Here is a 14,984-nt window from a genome sequence, read left to right on the forward strand (position 1 = left end):
ATATGCAGATTGTGCGTCTGAACGCAAAGGCTTCAGGCTTTGCGGTCTTGGCTCGCAGGGCTCTCTGGTTGAAATCTTGGTCCGCGGATATGGTTTTTAAACCAGACTCCTTTCCTTACCATTCAAGGGGAATGTTTTATTTGGTCCAGGTCTGGACTCTATCATTTCCACTGTTACCGGAGGGAAAGGTGCTTTCCTTCTGCAGGATAAGAAGAACAGACTTAAGGGACGACAGTCCTCTAGTTTTCATTCCTTTCGTGAAGGAAAAGTCCCAGAGAACTCAATCATCCTCCAAGCCTGAGCAGCCCAAGAGTACCTGGAAGCCTGCTCAGTCCTGGAACAAGTCCAAACATACTAAGAAGCTCCCAGATAACAAATCTGCATGAAGGGGCGGCCCCCGATCCGGGATTGGATCGAGTAGGGGGGCAGATTGTCATTTTTCTCAGACGCCTAGTTTCAGGATGTTCAGGATCCTTGGGTGCTGGAGGTTGTATATTATGGATACAGGATATGATTTAAAGCTCATCCTCCCAGGGGCAGATTCCTCCTCTCCAGACTGTCTATAAGACCAGAGAAGAGGACAGCCTTTTTAGATTGCGTACCGGATCTAGCCTCTTTAGGAGTAATCATCCCGGTATCTGCATCAGAAAGAGGTCTTGGGTTCTATTCAAACCTCTTCGTGGTTCCCAAATAGGAGGGAACCTTTCGTCCAATTCTGGACTTGAAGTGCCTAAACAAATTTCTAAGTGTCCCCTCCTTCAAGATGGAGACGATCAGATCGATCCTTCCTCTGGTTCAGGAAGGACAATTCATGACAACCATAAATCTCAAAGATGCTTACCTGCATGTTCCTATCCACAAGGATCATTTTCAGTTCCTGAGGTTTGCCTTTCTAGCTCAGCACTTCCAGTTCATAGCACTTCCGTTTGGCTTAGCTACTGCCCCCAGGATATTTACAAAGATTCTGGGTGCCCTACTAGCTGTGGCCAGAACCTAAGGTATTGCAGCAGCACCTTACCTGGACGATATCTTGGAACAGACGCCATCTTTTCATCTGGCAAGGGATCACTCAGAATTTCTTCGGAGTCTTTTTCGGTCACATGGATGGAAGATAAACTTGGAAAAGAGTTCTCTTACACCAAATACCAGGGTGAATTTCTTTTGTACAGTCATAGTCTTGGTATCCATGAAGATCTTTCTAACAGATCAGAGACGTTGCAAGCTGGCAACAGCATGTCTTGCCCTCCAGGCCTCCTTCAGACCTTTGGTGGCATAGTGCATGGAGGTAATTGTACTCATGGTGTCTTGTATGGACATTTATTCCTTTTGCCAGATTCCATCTCAGACCTTTACAACTATGCATGCTGAGAAAATGGAAAGGCGACCATTCAGACCTATCCCAAGGGATGGTATTGGAAAGCCTGTCAAGAGACTCGCTCTCTTGGTGGCGCTGTATAATGAATTGTTTTAAACTTAATGGATCACAGCTGCAGATTCATCAGTTATTGAACAATAATCTTTTAAATAATACTTAGATCAACTCAATATAGAAATATAATTTTGTATCACATACACTCACAACCTATTACTGACAAGAATAGGTAGATTATATGTAAGTGACTTTAGTATGAGTTATAAAGTATCAGTGCTCCTGTACCTTTAAGAATCAGAAACGATCTGTAAGCATGTGAGTACTTTGAGGATGAACAAACAGGCTGAATGAACAACTTTATCAGATAAAGATTAATTTCAAGCTATCATCGTTTTCATTAGTCAGTTTGCAAAACTATGTACAATATTCAGAGGCAGGTAAGTAAATTGTTTTACCGTTTATCAGAAGCGTTACCAAGTTTGAGCCAGATACACAGACATAAGGCTTGCAGGAGTTCAGCTGATTTCAGCGAAGATGATTGCAGTTACTTGTGTGCAGAGCTCTGGGAGTGAGAAGCACAGCTGCTGTGTACAGCCAGTGAGCCGTTGCAGAGAGGGGATGAGTTTTTGTCCGGTATGAAGTTTTACTGACAACCTGTGAAATAGTGCAGGAACAGTTAGTTTTAAATGAGGAATCGGATAACAAGCAAATAGATTACTCACAAGCTAGTTGGTAAATCCAGAGAGTTGATAATTAGAAACAAGCTGAAATGTGCTTCTGTCATGAACCTTAGATAAGAGCAGTTGGCAATCCGTTTACCAAGTTATAAGGATCACAGAAACAGTCCCAAAAGATAAAGTCACAGGATGATGAATAGGCATAAACTGCAGGATATAACAGAATGCCAGGAGCTTAGGAATAGTTAGTCAGGATACACCTGTGGAAAAAGGATAAATTAATAAGCACCTGTGTGAAGGTAAGCTGAGCTTATAACAGGAAAGGAGGTGGAGATTTGAGGATGAGCCCATTATTTGACCTAGAGCAGGGGAGTTCTGACACTCTATAAGGAATGTGGATTACACAAGAGTATAATAAAAAAGTTTATATTTGTTTATAATTGTATTACAATAAGCGATGCCGGCATCTGTTACAAAGTAAAATAGTACAATTAAAATAGGATAAGAATCAACATAAAATATAAAACATCAGTGTGTAGTGCTGTAAGTAACTATAAAAATAATATGTTGCAAAGTAACACAATGTTAAAATTTAAACAGAGTCAATGTTACCGTCCTTTCACAATCAGGCCAGTGATTAGAGTGTCTGATCCAGCTGTTTATATGAATGACTTGGAAAATTCCCTCTGCGTTGTTTTTAAAACAGCGAAAAAATTGCAAGAATCTTCTGGCTTGTATCCAATGACTGTGAGTTAAATTTCAAAGACACATTCACAGCCGTATTTGCGGGATGTCCCGTGCTGTGGACCGGTTCCGGTCAGGAGGTCAAAGTGCAGGAGTAATGATAAGCAACGACAGACTTCGTTTCTTTGAAGTAAAAATGAATCAGACTGCTTTTAACAAATGTGGGTCATGGGTGGGAATTACGCATATAGAGTCAATTCATATATTAAAGAGGCTCAATGCACCGCACCTACCGCATATGTAAGTCAAGCAGTTGTATTGCAAGTGAAGTTTGTAACAGTGTCCATATTATTCAGATTCCAGTGCTGGACAGAAGAAAGTAGATCATGGGTATGATGGTATTTCCAGGAAAAAACAACTCTGTGAATTAGAGTTGGTCTCAACCACCTTACCTACTACTTAATTTCACAAGTTATGAGCAAATTTCTACGCGTTTCAGCCTAGTCAGGCCTTTATCAAGGATCTTTTTATAGTTACTTACAGCACTACACACTGATGTTTTATATTTTATGTTGATTCTTATCCTATTTTAATTGTATTATTTTACTTTGTAACAGATGCCGGCATCGCTTATTGTAATACAATTATAAACAAATATAAACTTTTTTATTATACTCTTGTGTAATCCACATTCCTTATATAGTTCTTTACCTCTCATATGCTGTTTTGTACAGCGCGTTCCCATATCCCCTTGTTCTTTTTCTATTTTGGTTTGATGTTAGGAGGTACACTTACCTTTTGGGAACAGCATTTGAGATTTGAGCGTTGTTTTGAGTTCTGACACTCTGTCAAGATCACCTGTCTCTAGTCACGTGCTTCTTGAGACCGTCTTGGGAGATTGTGACTACGGACGCCAGTCTTTCTGGCTGGGGAGCTGTTTGGGGTGCCAGGAAGGCACAGGGGTTCTGGACTCCACACTTCGATCAATATTTTGGAGCTCCGGGCAATCTTTAATGCACTGAAAACTTGGCTCCAACTTGAGTTCGACCCAGTATATCAGATTCCAGTCAGACAATATAACTTTGGTCGCCTATGTCAACCATCAGGGAGGAACGAGAAGTTCCTTAGCGACGAGGGAGGTGTCTCAAATCTTAGAATGGGCAGAAGCCCACAACTTTATTCTGTCAGCGATCCACATCCCGGGTGTGGAGAACTGGGAAACACTTCCTCAGCAGGCAATCCTTTCACCCGGGGAAATGGTTCCTCCACCCGAGGTGTTAACAGAGATTTGCAGCATGTGGGGGATGCCAGAGATCGATCTCTCATGGCCTCTCATCTCAATGCCAAACTACCCAGGTATGGCTCGAGATCGAGGGATCCTCAAGCAGAATTAATAGAAGCTCTAGCGGTTCCATGGAGGTTCAGACTCCTATATCTCTTTCCTATATTGCCTCTTCTCCCTCGGTAGTGGCCCGTATTAGGCAGGGGCAGGCATTTAATTGCTCCAAAAAGAGGTTTCACTGCAAGGAAAACAGAAACAGAGGCGCCACATGTGTAGATCAATCAAAACAGACAATATCCAAGTTAGATGAGATACAGGATACTCACAAACGTGAAGGCACTCTCTTGTGCCTGTAGGAGCGGGCTGGTATTTAAACAGCAAACCAGCTAGCTGTACCAAGGGATCCCCGTCAGGATATCCTCGCAACAGTAATCCTTCACTAGATTGATTCCAGCAAAAAGGAAAAAATGTTCAGAGGGGAGGAAGGCTAAACAGCCTTATGGTTACTGGCAAGGGAAATGCCACACGAACACCAGATTTGTTTAAAAAGTATCAAGTATTTTATTTTACAAAAGATAAAAAATACCATCAATAACAAATTACAGCTTGGTGTATTTAATGGCAAATCTCCTTGTATATAGAGATAATAGCGACGCGTTTCTCAGGGAAGACCCTGTTTCATCAGGCTTGTATACTCTAGAACCATTTAAAACCCCTTTATATAGGGATCAGTAACCATATGTTTGCAATAAACCCTCCCCTTCCTTGACATAAACCAATGAAACCTTTTCTTTCCGAAAACTCCCACTTGTTGCCTTAATTAGAAGTTTATAATAGTTTTTCCTTTAGTATTATGTCCACTTGATCAATAATCTGTGAGCCCATATCCTAATGTGGTTATGTGTGATGTTAGATCTAGATCGTAATGTGTCGATTGTGAGATAATTAAAAGTGTATGAATGTAAACATACTTAATCGGTGATCGTTTTTTGACCAATTAAAAGCCTGCTTTAGGAGGCTTGTACAATTTGAAACACCCAATTGGTTCATGTGCTCTTAGTTTGATGACTACAATTACCATCATACCTCTCTACCGGAACTATAAGGAAATAGAATTTGCCTAATTGTGAATTGTTCTCTGACCGTCTAATTTCAGTGACTACAAGTACCATAATGCTTCTCTAGAGGCAGGCTTTTAATTGGTCAAAAAACGATCACCGATTAAGTATGTTTACATTCATACACTTTTAATTATCTCACAATCGACACATTACGATCTAGATCTAACATCACACATAACCACATTAGGATATGGGCTCACAGATTATTGATCAAGTGGACATAATACTAAAGGAAAAACTATTATAAACTTCTAATTAAGGCAACAAGTGGGAGTTTTCGGAAAGAAAAGGTTTCATTGGTTTATGTCAAGGAAGGGGAGGGTTTATTGCAAACATATGGTTACTGATCCCTATATAAAGGGGTTTTAAATGGTTCTAGAGTATACAAGCCTGATGAAACAGGGTCTTCCCTGAGAAACGCGTCGCTATTATCTCTATATACAAGGAGATTTGCCATTAAATACACCAAGCTGTAATTTGTTATTGATGGTATTTTTTATCTTTTGTAAAATAAAATACTTGATACTTTTTAAACAAATCTGGTGTTCGTGTGGCATTTCCCTTGCCAGTAACCATAAGGCTGTTTAGCCTTCCTCCCCTCTGAACATTTTTTCCTTTTTGCTGGAATCAATCTAGTGAAGGATTACTGTTGCGAGGATATCCTGACGGGGATCCCTTGGTACAGCTAGCTGGTTTGCTGTTTAAATACCAGCCCGCTCCTACAGGCACAAGAGAGTGCCTTCACGTTTGTGAGTATCCTGTATCTCATCTAACTTGGATATTGTCTGTTTTGATTGATCTACACATGTGGCGCCTCTGTTTCTGTTTTCCTTGCAGTGAAACCTCTTTTTGAAGATACACCATCGTTTGGGTGAAGACCGAGAGCTGCCTTCTATTTATACTTCCATTTATTTGGACTTATTTGGACTTCAGTTGGGATCTTTCCCATTTCACCTATTGATACGTCTGTATTCTCATATATATATTTTTTATTCTATCATTATATTTTATGTTTTATATTTTACATTTTACAGATTTTACCATTTATTTTTTATATATTGTTTTATAGGTTTTTTTACATTTTTGGTATCACCAAAGGGGTTTTTTGATTGTATTTCAGTACTATTTTCTGCCCTGAGTCATTAGCGCCTCCTATAGGGGATTTGTGGTATTACTCTAATATCACAATATCCCTCTTAATAATTTAATTGCTCCATCCTGGCCACGAAGGACCTGGTTTCCAGGTCTGGTGAGAATGTCCTCATCTCATCCGTGGAGGTTACCGTATCACAGGGGCCTTCTGATACAGGGTCCCTTCCTTCATCAAAATCTAGACTATCTGAGGCTGACTGCATGGAGATTGAAGTATAGTCTTAGCCAAGAGAGGATTCTCTGATAGTGTCATAGACACTTTAATTCAAGCCGGTTACTCGGTGCATCTACCGTAAGGTGTGGCGGACTTACCTGCACTGGTGTGAGGAACGTGTTTTTTCTTGGCATAAGGTAAAGGTTGCCAGAATTTTATCTTTTCTCTAAGATGGATTGGAGAAGGGTCTGTCTGCCAGCTCTCTGAAGGGACAGATATCGGCCCTATCAGTTTTACTGCAAAAGAGATTAGCTGAGCTTCTGGACGTGCAGTCCTTTGTTAAGGCTCTGACTAGGATCAGACCTGTGTTTAGACCTGTGGCTCCGACTTGGAGCCTCAATCTTGTTCTTCGTGTTTTGCAGCAGACTCCGTTTGAGCCCATGCATATTGTTGACATTAAACAGTTACCATTACCTCTGCTTGCAGAGTCTCTACAGTGTGACTCCCCGGCTTTACAGTGTGACCCCCTTACCTTGTTTTCCATGCCGATAATGCGGTTTTACATACTAGGTTAGGTTTCCTTCCTAAGGTGGTGTCAGATCATAACATTAATCAAGAGATTGTTGTTCCTTCCTTGTGTCCCAATCCTTCTTCAGCGAAGGAACGTTTGCCTCACAATCTGGATGTGGTTTGTGCTTTGAAGTTTTACCTTCAGGATACCAAGGAGTTCAGACAGTCTTCATCTCTGTTTGTCGTTTATGCGGGTAGTCATAAGGGCCAGAAGGCCACTGCGTCTTCCTTGTCTTTCTGGTTGAAGGAGTGTCATCCGCTTAGCTTATGAGAAAGCGGGACAGCAGCCTCCTGAGAGAATAACGGCTCATTCCACTAGAGCAGTTGCTTCTTCCTGGGCTTTTAAGAATGAAACCTCTATGGATCAGATTTGTAAGGCGGCTACCTAGTCCTCCTTACATACTTTTTCTAAATTTTACAAATTTGATGTGTTTGCTTCGGCTGAAGCAGCTTTTAGGAGAAAGGTGTTGCAGGCTGTGGTGCCCTCAGATTAAGGTCTGCATTTTTCCTTTTTGCCCTCCTGTTATTCATTGTGTGCTCTGGAGCTTGGTATTGTTTCCCAACAGTAAGGTATGAAGTTGTGGACTCTCTCTGCCTTTGGAAAGAAAACAAAATTTATGCTTACCAGATAAATTCCTTTCTTTCCTGGCAGGGAGAGTCTACGACCCCGCCCTTCAGAATTTTTGTGCGGCTCCTTCTTCTTTTTTTTTTTCTTCTGGCACCTTTATACCCTGATGTTTCTCCTACTTTTCCTTGTTCCCTCGGCCGAATGACTGGGGGGGATGGGGGAAGTGGGAAGGATTTTTAAGCCTTTGGCAGGGGTGTCTTTGCCTCCTCCTGGTGGCCAGGTGTTGTATTTTCCAACAGTAAGGAATCAAGTTGTGGACTCTCCCTGCCAGGAAAGAAAGGAATTTATCAGGTAAGCATAAATTTTGTTTTTGAGCATGTTAATGAGTTGTGCTAACGTTCCTGCTTAGCATGCTTTCGGCTTCTATTCTACTTTTGATGGAAAGAACGCTAATGTGTCCCTCTTGGATTTCCCTGATAGTGTGTTATTTTAAATTTTTTTGCCCTCTCTATGAGTGAGCTGTTACTATATGGAAGTTTCAGTCCTATCGCTTCTATGCTCCTGCCCCAGTCCTTTGTCTGGTGCTCTGACAAAATACTGATGGACATTTGGCCGACAGCATTCTGTCCGACGGACATTTGGCCGACAGACAGAATGCCGAAGCATGTTCCGAGTTCGGCCGAGAGCAGATACACTCCAGAGTGCTCTGTTCTAATCAGAGCTTCGGGCGCCACAACCACCCCTGGGAACCTAACCATGGATCCCAGCCCGCATGTCTTGTAATTCTCTGTCTGGGAATTATCTATCTATCTATCGAATCTATCTATTTATCTATCGAATCATCTATCTCGTGGCCAGACTATTATCTGACAGCCACTTGTCTGTCGGACTATTATCGGTCGGCCAAATGTTTGTAGGCTAACAGTCTGGCCACGGAGTATTCTATATTTTTTTTCTTTGTCGTCTTATTGTTTTTATAATCTAATTTTTGTATACATATTTAAATTTCTTTTGTCTAAACTTTTTATTGATTTTGCCAGTGTGGGGTTCTCCAGTCTTCAGTACCTGTAAAAGGAAACCTGTTTTCTCAGATTTTATACAGGTGGTGAGAGTCCACGATCCATTACTCCTGGGAATCACTATTACTTACAACTAGGAGGAGGCAAAGATTCCCAAATCCCAAGAGCTCTATAAACCCCTCCCACCTCACAGGTACCTTAGTCTTGTCTTGCCTCCGCTGGAGGTAATCAAAGAATGAAGATGTGCATTTGATTCTTTAGAGAGAGGGTCTTTCAGTCAATTTTGAGACTCGTTTTCCCCCTCAGAGTACAGTGTTTGTCAGAGAGATGTATATGCGGTATGGTTTGTGACTCTGTTTTTCACCTCATGGGAAATGTCACAAACCTTCCATAGTGATCACAGGGACTTGTCTTTTGCCTCCTCTTATGGATCTACAATATAGCAGTACTGGTTTGGCTATATAATTTACTAGTAGATGAGTGTCTGTTGGTTGTGGATATAGGTTTTTTCAAGCAAGTGCAAAAAGTCTAAATCTGGCAATCAGCTTATAATGGATTTGTCTTTCCAAAATCTTTCACTTAAGGGTAAAACTTCTACAGATATTCTGAAAGATTCAGACTCTGTTTCCTCAATTTTTTTCTTCTGAAGGATAATATAATTCTGATGAGCAAGAATCTGTTACTGATCAGGACTCAGATTTATCTTTTTTCATGTTTAAGTTGGAACACCTTTGTACTCTACTGAAGGAAGTATTATGTACATTGGGAGTACAGGATTCTAATCTAATTTCAAGCATGGTACTAAGGCTCCTGAAGTTTTTCCTGTAGCAGAGGTCATAGAAAGGCTTTTTAGCAAGCAGATCTTTTATTCAGATAGTCTTTTAGTATTGCCTGTGTCTCTGCTTCTACTCTAGGGTGTGATCTTTGCCTGATCGAATTTCAGATGACTCTATGGACAAGGATTTCCATCCTTGCTTATATCTGATTAGGTCGGCTAATGCATTAATTTGTGATGCAATCGTTGACATTATCAGAATTAATGCCAAGAACATGTCTCTAGCCATTTTGAATGGAAGGGCATTGTGAATGAAATCATGGTCAGTTGACATGGCTTCTAAGAGCAGACTTTTGACTCTTCCTTTTCAGGGTTAGATATTATTTGGTCCTGGTCTAGAGGCTATTATTTCTACAGTGACTGGTGGAAATGGAGCTTGTTTGGTAGCATTTTCAGTTTCTCAGGTTTGCTTATCTGGACAAATATTTCCAATTTGTTGCACTACCATTTGGTCTGGCTACTGCTCCCAGAATTTTTACAAAAGTTCTGGGAACTCTGTTATCCGTAATCGGAGCTTAGGGTATATCTGTGGCGCCTTACCTGGACGATATCTTGGTTCAAGTTCAATCTTTACCTTTAGCAATTTCTCATACTAACAATCTTTTATTATTTCTTTAATAACATGGTTGGAGAATCAATGTTCCAAAGAGCTATCTCCACAGACCAGGGTGTAATTTCTGGGAGTGATTATTATAGATTCAATTTCTATTACTCTTTCCTTAACAGATCAATTGATTATAACCAATTTTCTCAGAGGATTCTGTTGGATCCTTTAACAAGGTGCCTCTTTCATGGTGAACAAATCACCAGTCTATTTCTCTGGGGTCTTCCTTTCTTCATCATTCCTGGACAATAATTACGACAGACACAAGTCTTTCTTTCAGGTTGGGGCACAGTTTGGGGATCCAGAATAGCGCAGGGAGTTTGGATTCCTCAGTAGGCAAGGTTACCAATAAATGTGCTAGAGCACTGGGCAATCTTTAGGGCTTTCCAGAGCTGGCCTCTTCTGAAGAGTTAAATCTTCAATTTCAATCAGATAGTGTCACGGCATATAGCAATCATTAAGGAGAACTCACAGTTGTCTAGCGATGAAGGAGGTATCTTGAATACTCAATTGGGTAGAGAACAATGGTTGTATCGTTTCTGCAATTCACATTACAGGAGTGAACTGGGAAGCAGATTTTCTCCATTGCCAATCCCTTCATCCAGGGAAATGGTTTCTTCATGCAGATGTCTTTAATCAAATTATCAGTCTTACAATGATAGACTTGATGGCTTCTCAAATAAAAACAAGAAGCTTCCCAGATATATTTTGCAATATCCATAGATCCTCAAGTGGACATGGTAGATGCTCTAACAGCTCCTTGGTCTTTTCACCTGGCTTGCATATTTCCTCCCATGTGTTCTGCTTCCAAGAGTGATAGCTCGAATAAAGCAGGAGCTATCATGAGTAATTCTAATAGCGTCAGCTTGGCCTTGCAGAACTTGGTTTGGGTGCTTAATTCAAATGCCCAGCTCTCCTCTGTGGTTACTTCGTCACGCCTTTTTAGCTCAAAGTCCATTTTATCATAAAAATCTTGACTCTCAACTTTATGTCTTGGAGATTGAACGCATAATATTTAAAGGGACTCTCAAGTCAAAATAAACTTTTATGATTCAGATAGAGCATGCAGTTTTAGGACACTTTCCAATTTACTTCCATTATCAAATTTTGCACTCTTTTTATATAAACACTTTCTGGGGAACAAGGTCATACTGAGCATTTGCACAAGCTCACAGGGTATACGTATACTAGTCTGTGATGGACTGATGTCTGTAACATGATACAGGGGGCTGGAAAATGGGAGAAAAAATAAATTTGTCAAACAAAAAGCTACTGCTTATTTAAAATTCAGAGTAAGTGCTTTTGCGTTGTCTTTTTATTATGTACTTGTTAATTATGTAATTCTACTGCATTGAATGGTCCTTTAAACAACAAAGTTTCTCAGAGTGTGTCATAAATGCTTTCATTCTGGCTAGAAAGCCTGTCATGGGGAAGATCTATTACAAGATTTGAAAAGTTTTTCTCTCTTGCTGTGAAAAATAGTTTTAATTGGCATTCTTTAGGAATTCCTAGAATTCTGCAATTTTTGCAAGAAGGTTTAGACAAGGGTTTATCTGCTAGCTCATTAAAGGGTCAATGTCTGCTCTTTCAATTTGATATAAAAAGATTGGTAAACTTCATGATGATCATAGTTTTGTTCAAGCTTTAGTCAGACTGAAACCAGTTACGCTGATTTCTCCTCCATGGAACTTTAATTTAGTTTTAAGGGTCTTGCACGTTTGCCCATTTAAACCTATGCATTCTATTTACATTCAGCTTCTGTCTTGGAAGGTATTGTTTCTCTTAGCTATTTCTTCAGCCAAGAGTCTCCAAATTGTCTTCACTTTCTTGTGATCCTCCTTATCTATTTTTCTATCAAGATAAGGCGGTGTTTAGAACTAATTTATATTTTTTTATCAAGTTGTATCCTCCGTATAATATCAATTTCGAAATAGTGGGGCCTAAGTAAAGGATTTTACATAATTTGCCTGTAGTTAGAGCTCTAAAGTTCTATCCTCAGGCTACTAAGGATTGTAGCCAATCCTCTACATTCTTTATTAATTTTGCAGGTCCATACAAGGGTCAGATGGCTATGCTATTTACTTTGGCTTTGTGGTTAAAGGTTTTAATCCACAAGGTTTGCTTGGAGGAGGGCGAAGTCTCCCCCCCCCCCCAAAGTTTGTTACTTCTCACTCTACCAGATCAGTTTCCACTTCCTGGGCTTCAGTAGAACAAATTTGCAAGGCAGCAACATGGTCATCCCTACATACTTTTACTAAATGCTACCATTTTTATGTTTTTGCTTCTTTGGAAGGGGCTTTTGGTAGCACTCCCACCACCTTACAAAAGAAAACAAAATTTATTCTTACCTGATGATAAATTAATTTTTTTCGAGGTGGTGAGAGTCCACGAGGCTCTCCCTAGTTATTTTTAGTTAGGGGTTTTTTCTGACGGCAGTTCTAATTTTGCTCTTCATTTCCCTGTTCTTTCCTTCCTTTCTGCTTCTCCTTACTTGGCTACACGTTGAACTGGCTTATCAGTGAGGTGGGAGGGATAGAATACTCTTAGAGGTTTTTGGAATCATTTCCTCCTTCTAGTGGACAGGAATCCATAATGGACTTGTGGATTCTCACCACCTCAAAATAAATTATTAACATAGGTGGTAGTTGACAGAAACGGCTGATGTCTTATGTCCACTTGAAATGGGGGGGTTTAAAAGCGAGGCAGCTAAGCCAATATGTAGACATTTGGGTAAATTTGGTTTAACCTCCATTATAGATTTTCTGCTTGTTAAATATAATGTAGAAGTTACAGGGGTATAACTTTGTATGTTTCATACAGATTAAATGGGAAAAATACAAATCAGACCACACATTAACTAGTTTGATTCATAAAGTGCCAATTAGGTTAGAGCTTTTAATTTAGTTTTTTTGTGTCTTTTTTAATGGAAAATGTTTCCATTTCTAGATGCCAGCAAAAAAGATTGTTTGGAAGAGCTGGAACCTATAAGCCCTAAAGCTGAATATTCTATTATGTCTCCTTTGAAAGTCTCCATTTCCTCCCAAGTTAAAAGATTTTTTGGCAGACACCACAAATCTAGATCTCTAGATTGTACAGGCTCATCTGAACAGACTGCAGCTTGTAAAGAGAGGTATGAAACAGATCACGAGTTTGCAGATGATGAAGATTCTAATTTTTCAGACTCCTGGAATGTCAGTTTTGCCAATTTTTATCCACAAAAGATCGAATATCTCAGCAGACTGATGGAAATCCCATGTAAGAAGCAGGCTGCCACAAATATACTGAGATACTACAGACGTCATGTTTGGTGTGCTAAGAAACAAAAGTTGAACCTCAAGAGAGAAATTCACAAGGCAAAAAATGTGAGAAGGCTGACTTCCCTGAAAGCCGACGATGGAAAGTCACTTTGTACTATAAATTTAAAGACAAAGAAACTGGTAGAGACACATGTTCTGCACAATTCTGGCATAGCAGAATCTGGAGAAAATGGCATACATTCTAGATACACTAATGTGACGCCAAAGTTTAAAAATGCAAAGACTGAAAATCTCCAAGTTTCTGTTTTATCTCAAACATTTACTCTGTCCCCAGAGAAAACTTTCATTTGTAATCCAAGCACTGTATCAACTAGGCCAAAAGGTTCAATCAAATGTGACTTTTTGTCTTCCAACCCTTCCAATCCACATACTTCATTAGTGGCTCTAACAGAAAACAGCCAAACTGGTAGATCTCCATCAAACCTACCCTCTCTTCCCTGGCTGAACCAAAGGCAGCAGAAAAATGAAAGAATTTTAAAGGTTCAGAAATGGCTAAACAGCATGGAAAAAGCAGAGGAGCCAAAAGAAATGCAAAGAACTCTGAAAAGAAGGCATTCTTTTTCTTCGTTTCCTGTAGTGAAAAGTCCTGCAAAGAACTGTTTAACTTATGAAAGTTCTTTTGAAGCGGTGTATAGGAAGTTAGTTTTACAAGATCCACAGCAGCGGACTTTGCATAAGGGAAGAAATATAAACTTAATTACACAAACACATGTTTCTCAAACTTTGAGTGCCCTTATCAATTCACCAATGTCATACAGAGCTAAAAGAGTTGCAGGTGATGACTTTATGTGTTTATCAAAGTTAAAGAGGCACAGAACTATGATTGAACCTCTTATTCCAGATGTTTCAAGTCTGGAATCTAAATATATGAAAAATTATAACTCTTACTCAACAACAGCCAGCTTACCTCAGTTGAATGCTGATTGGTCAGTAGGCTTATGTAACAAAAATTATCAAAGACCTTATTTGGTGAGTAACAATACTTTTTTTTTTTTTTTTTTTGTCCATGATAATGTATAGTGTTTCAAACCCTTGATGAAGACTGTTTACCAAGTTTGCAGAAATGTAATTTACTAGAGTTCTTCAGTGATGCCAGATCAACAATAACACGTTGTATTTTAGTACCTATATCTGTCCTTATTCAGGAAGTGCATATTAAGTGTGTGTGAGAATATCCTCTGGATCAAACACAAAGTTTGCTGTTAACTCTTAATACCGTACTACATAGACATTTTAAATTAAAATAAACAAACAATAGAGCACACAAAATATTATATAAACTATCTGCACTTTGTAAGATGTATACACAAATCCATTTATACAATCTACTGGATTTTATGTATCCAATATAAAGTTACAAGCACAGGGGAAAAAAAGGCTCAACATTGAACACTTCAGCTAACTTAAAATCTAAATCTGTTGGGAATACAACACCTGGCCACCACTTGGCGCCAACATTTTTGTTATATGACCCCTCTTCCTTTAATGCTTCTTGCTGTCTTTATATTATAGAGAGCTATGATGCTTTCCTTTTTGCATATTTTTCTCCAACATTGGTGTGTCCGGTCCACGGCGTCATCCATAACTTGTGGGAATATTCTCTTCCCCAACAGGAAATGGCAAAGAGCA

The 14,984-nt window shown here is 39.6% G+C and overlaps 1 protein-coding gene across 1 annotated transcript in view; it reads left to right on the plus strand.

Annotated features, from left to right (window-relative positions):
• LOC128652491 (uncharacterized) overlaps positions 1–14,524 on the plus strand; it is a 112,404-nt gene extending 97,880 nt beyond the window's left edge. Inside the window, exons 6-7 of the mRNA XM_053705427.1 lie at positions 12,985–14,324; positions 14,501–14,524. Coding sequence (XP_053561402.1) covers positions 12,985–14,324; positions 14,501–14,524 — 1,364 coding nt within the window. The remainder of the gene's footprint in view (positions 1–12,984; positions 14,325–14,500) is intronic.
• The last annotated feature ends 460 nt before the right edge of the window (positions 14,525–14,984 follow it).

The sequence above is a fragment of the Bombina bombina genome, chromosome 3, assembly GCF_027579735.1.
Source record: "Bombina bombina isolate aBomBom1 chromosome 3, aBomBom1.pri, whole genome shotgun sequence".
Taxonomy (NCBI): Eukaryota; Metazoa; Chordata; class Amphibia; order Anura; family Bombinatoridae; genus Bombina; species Bombina bombina.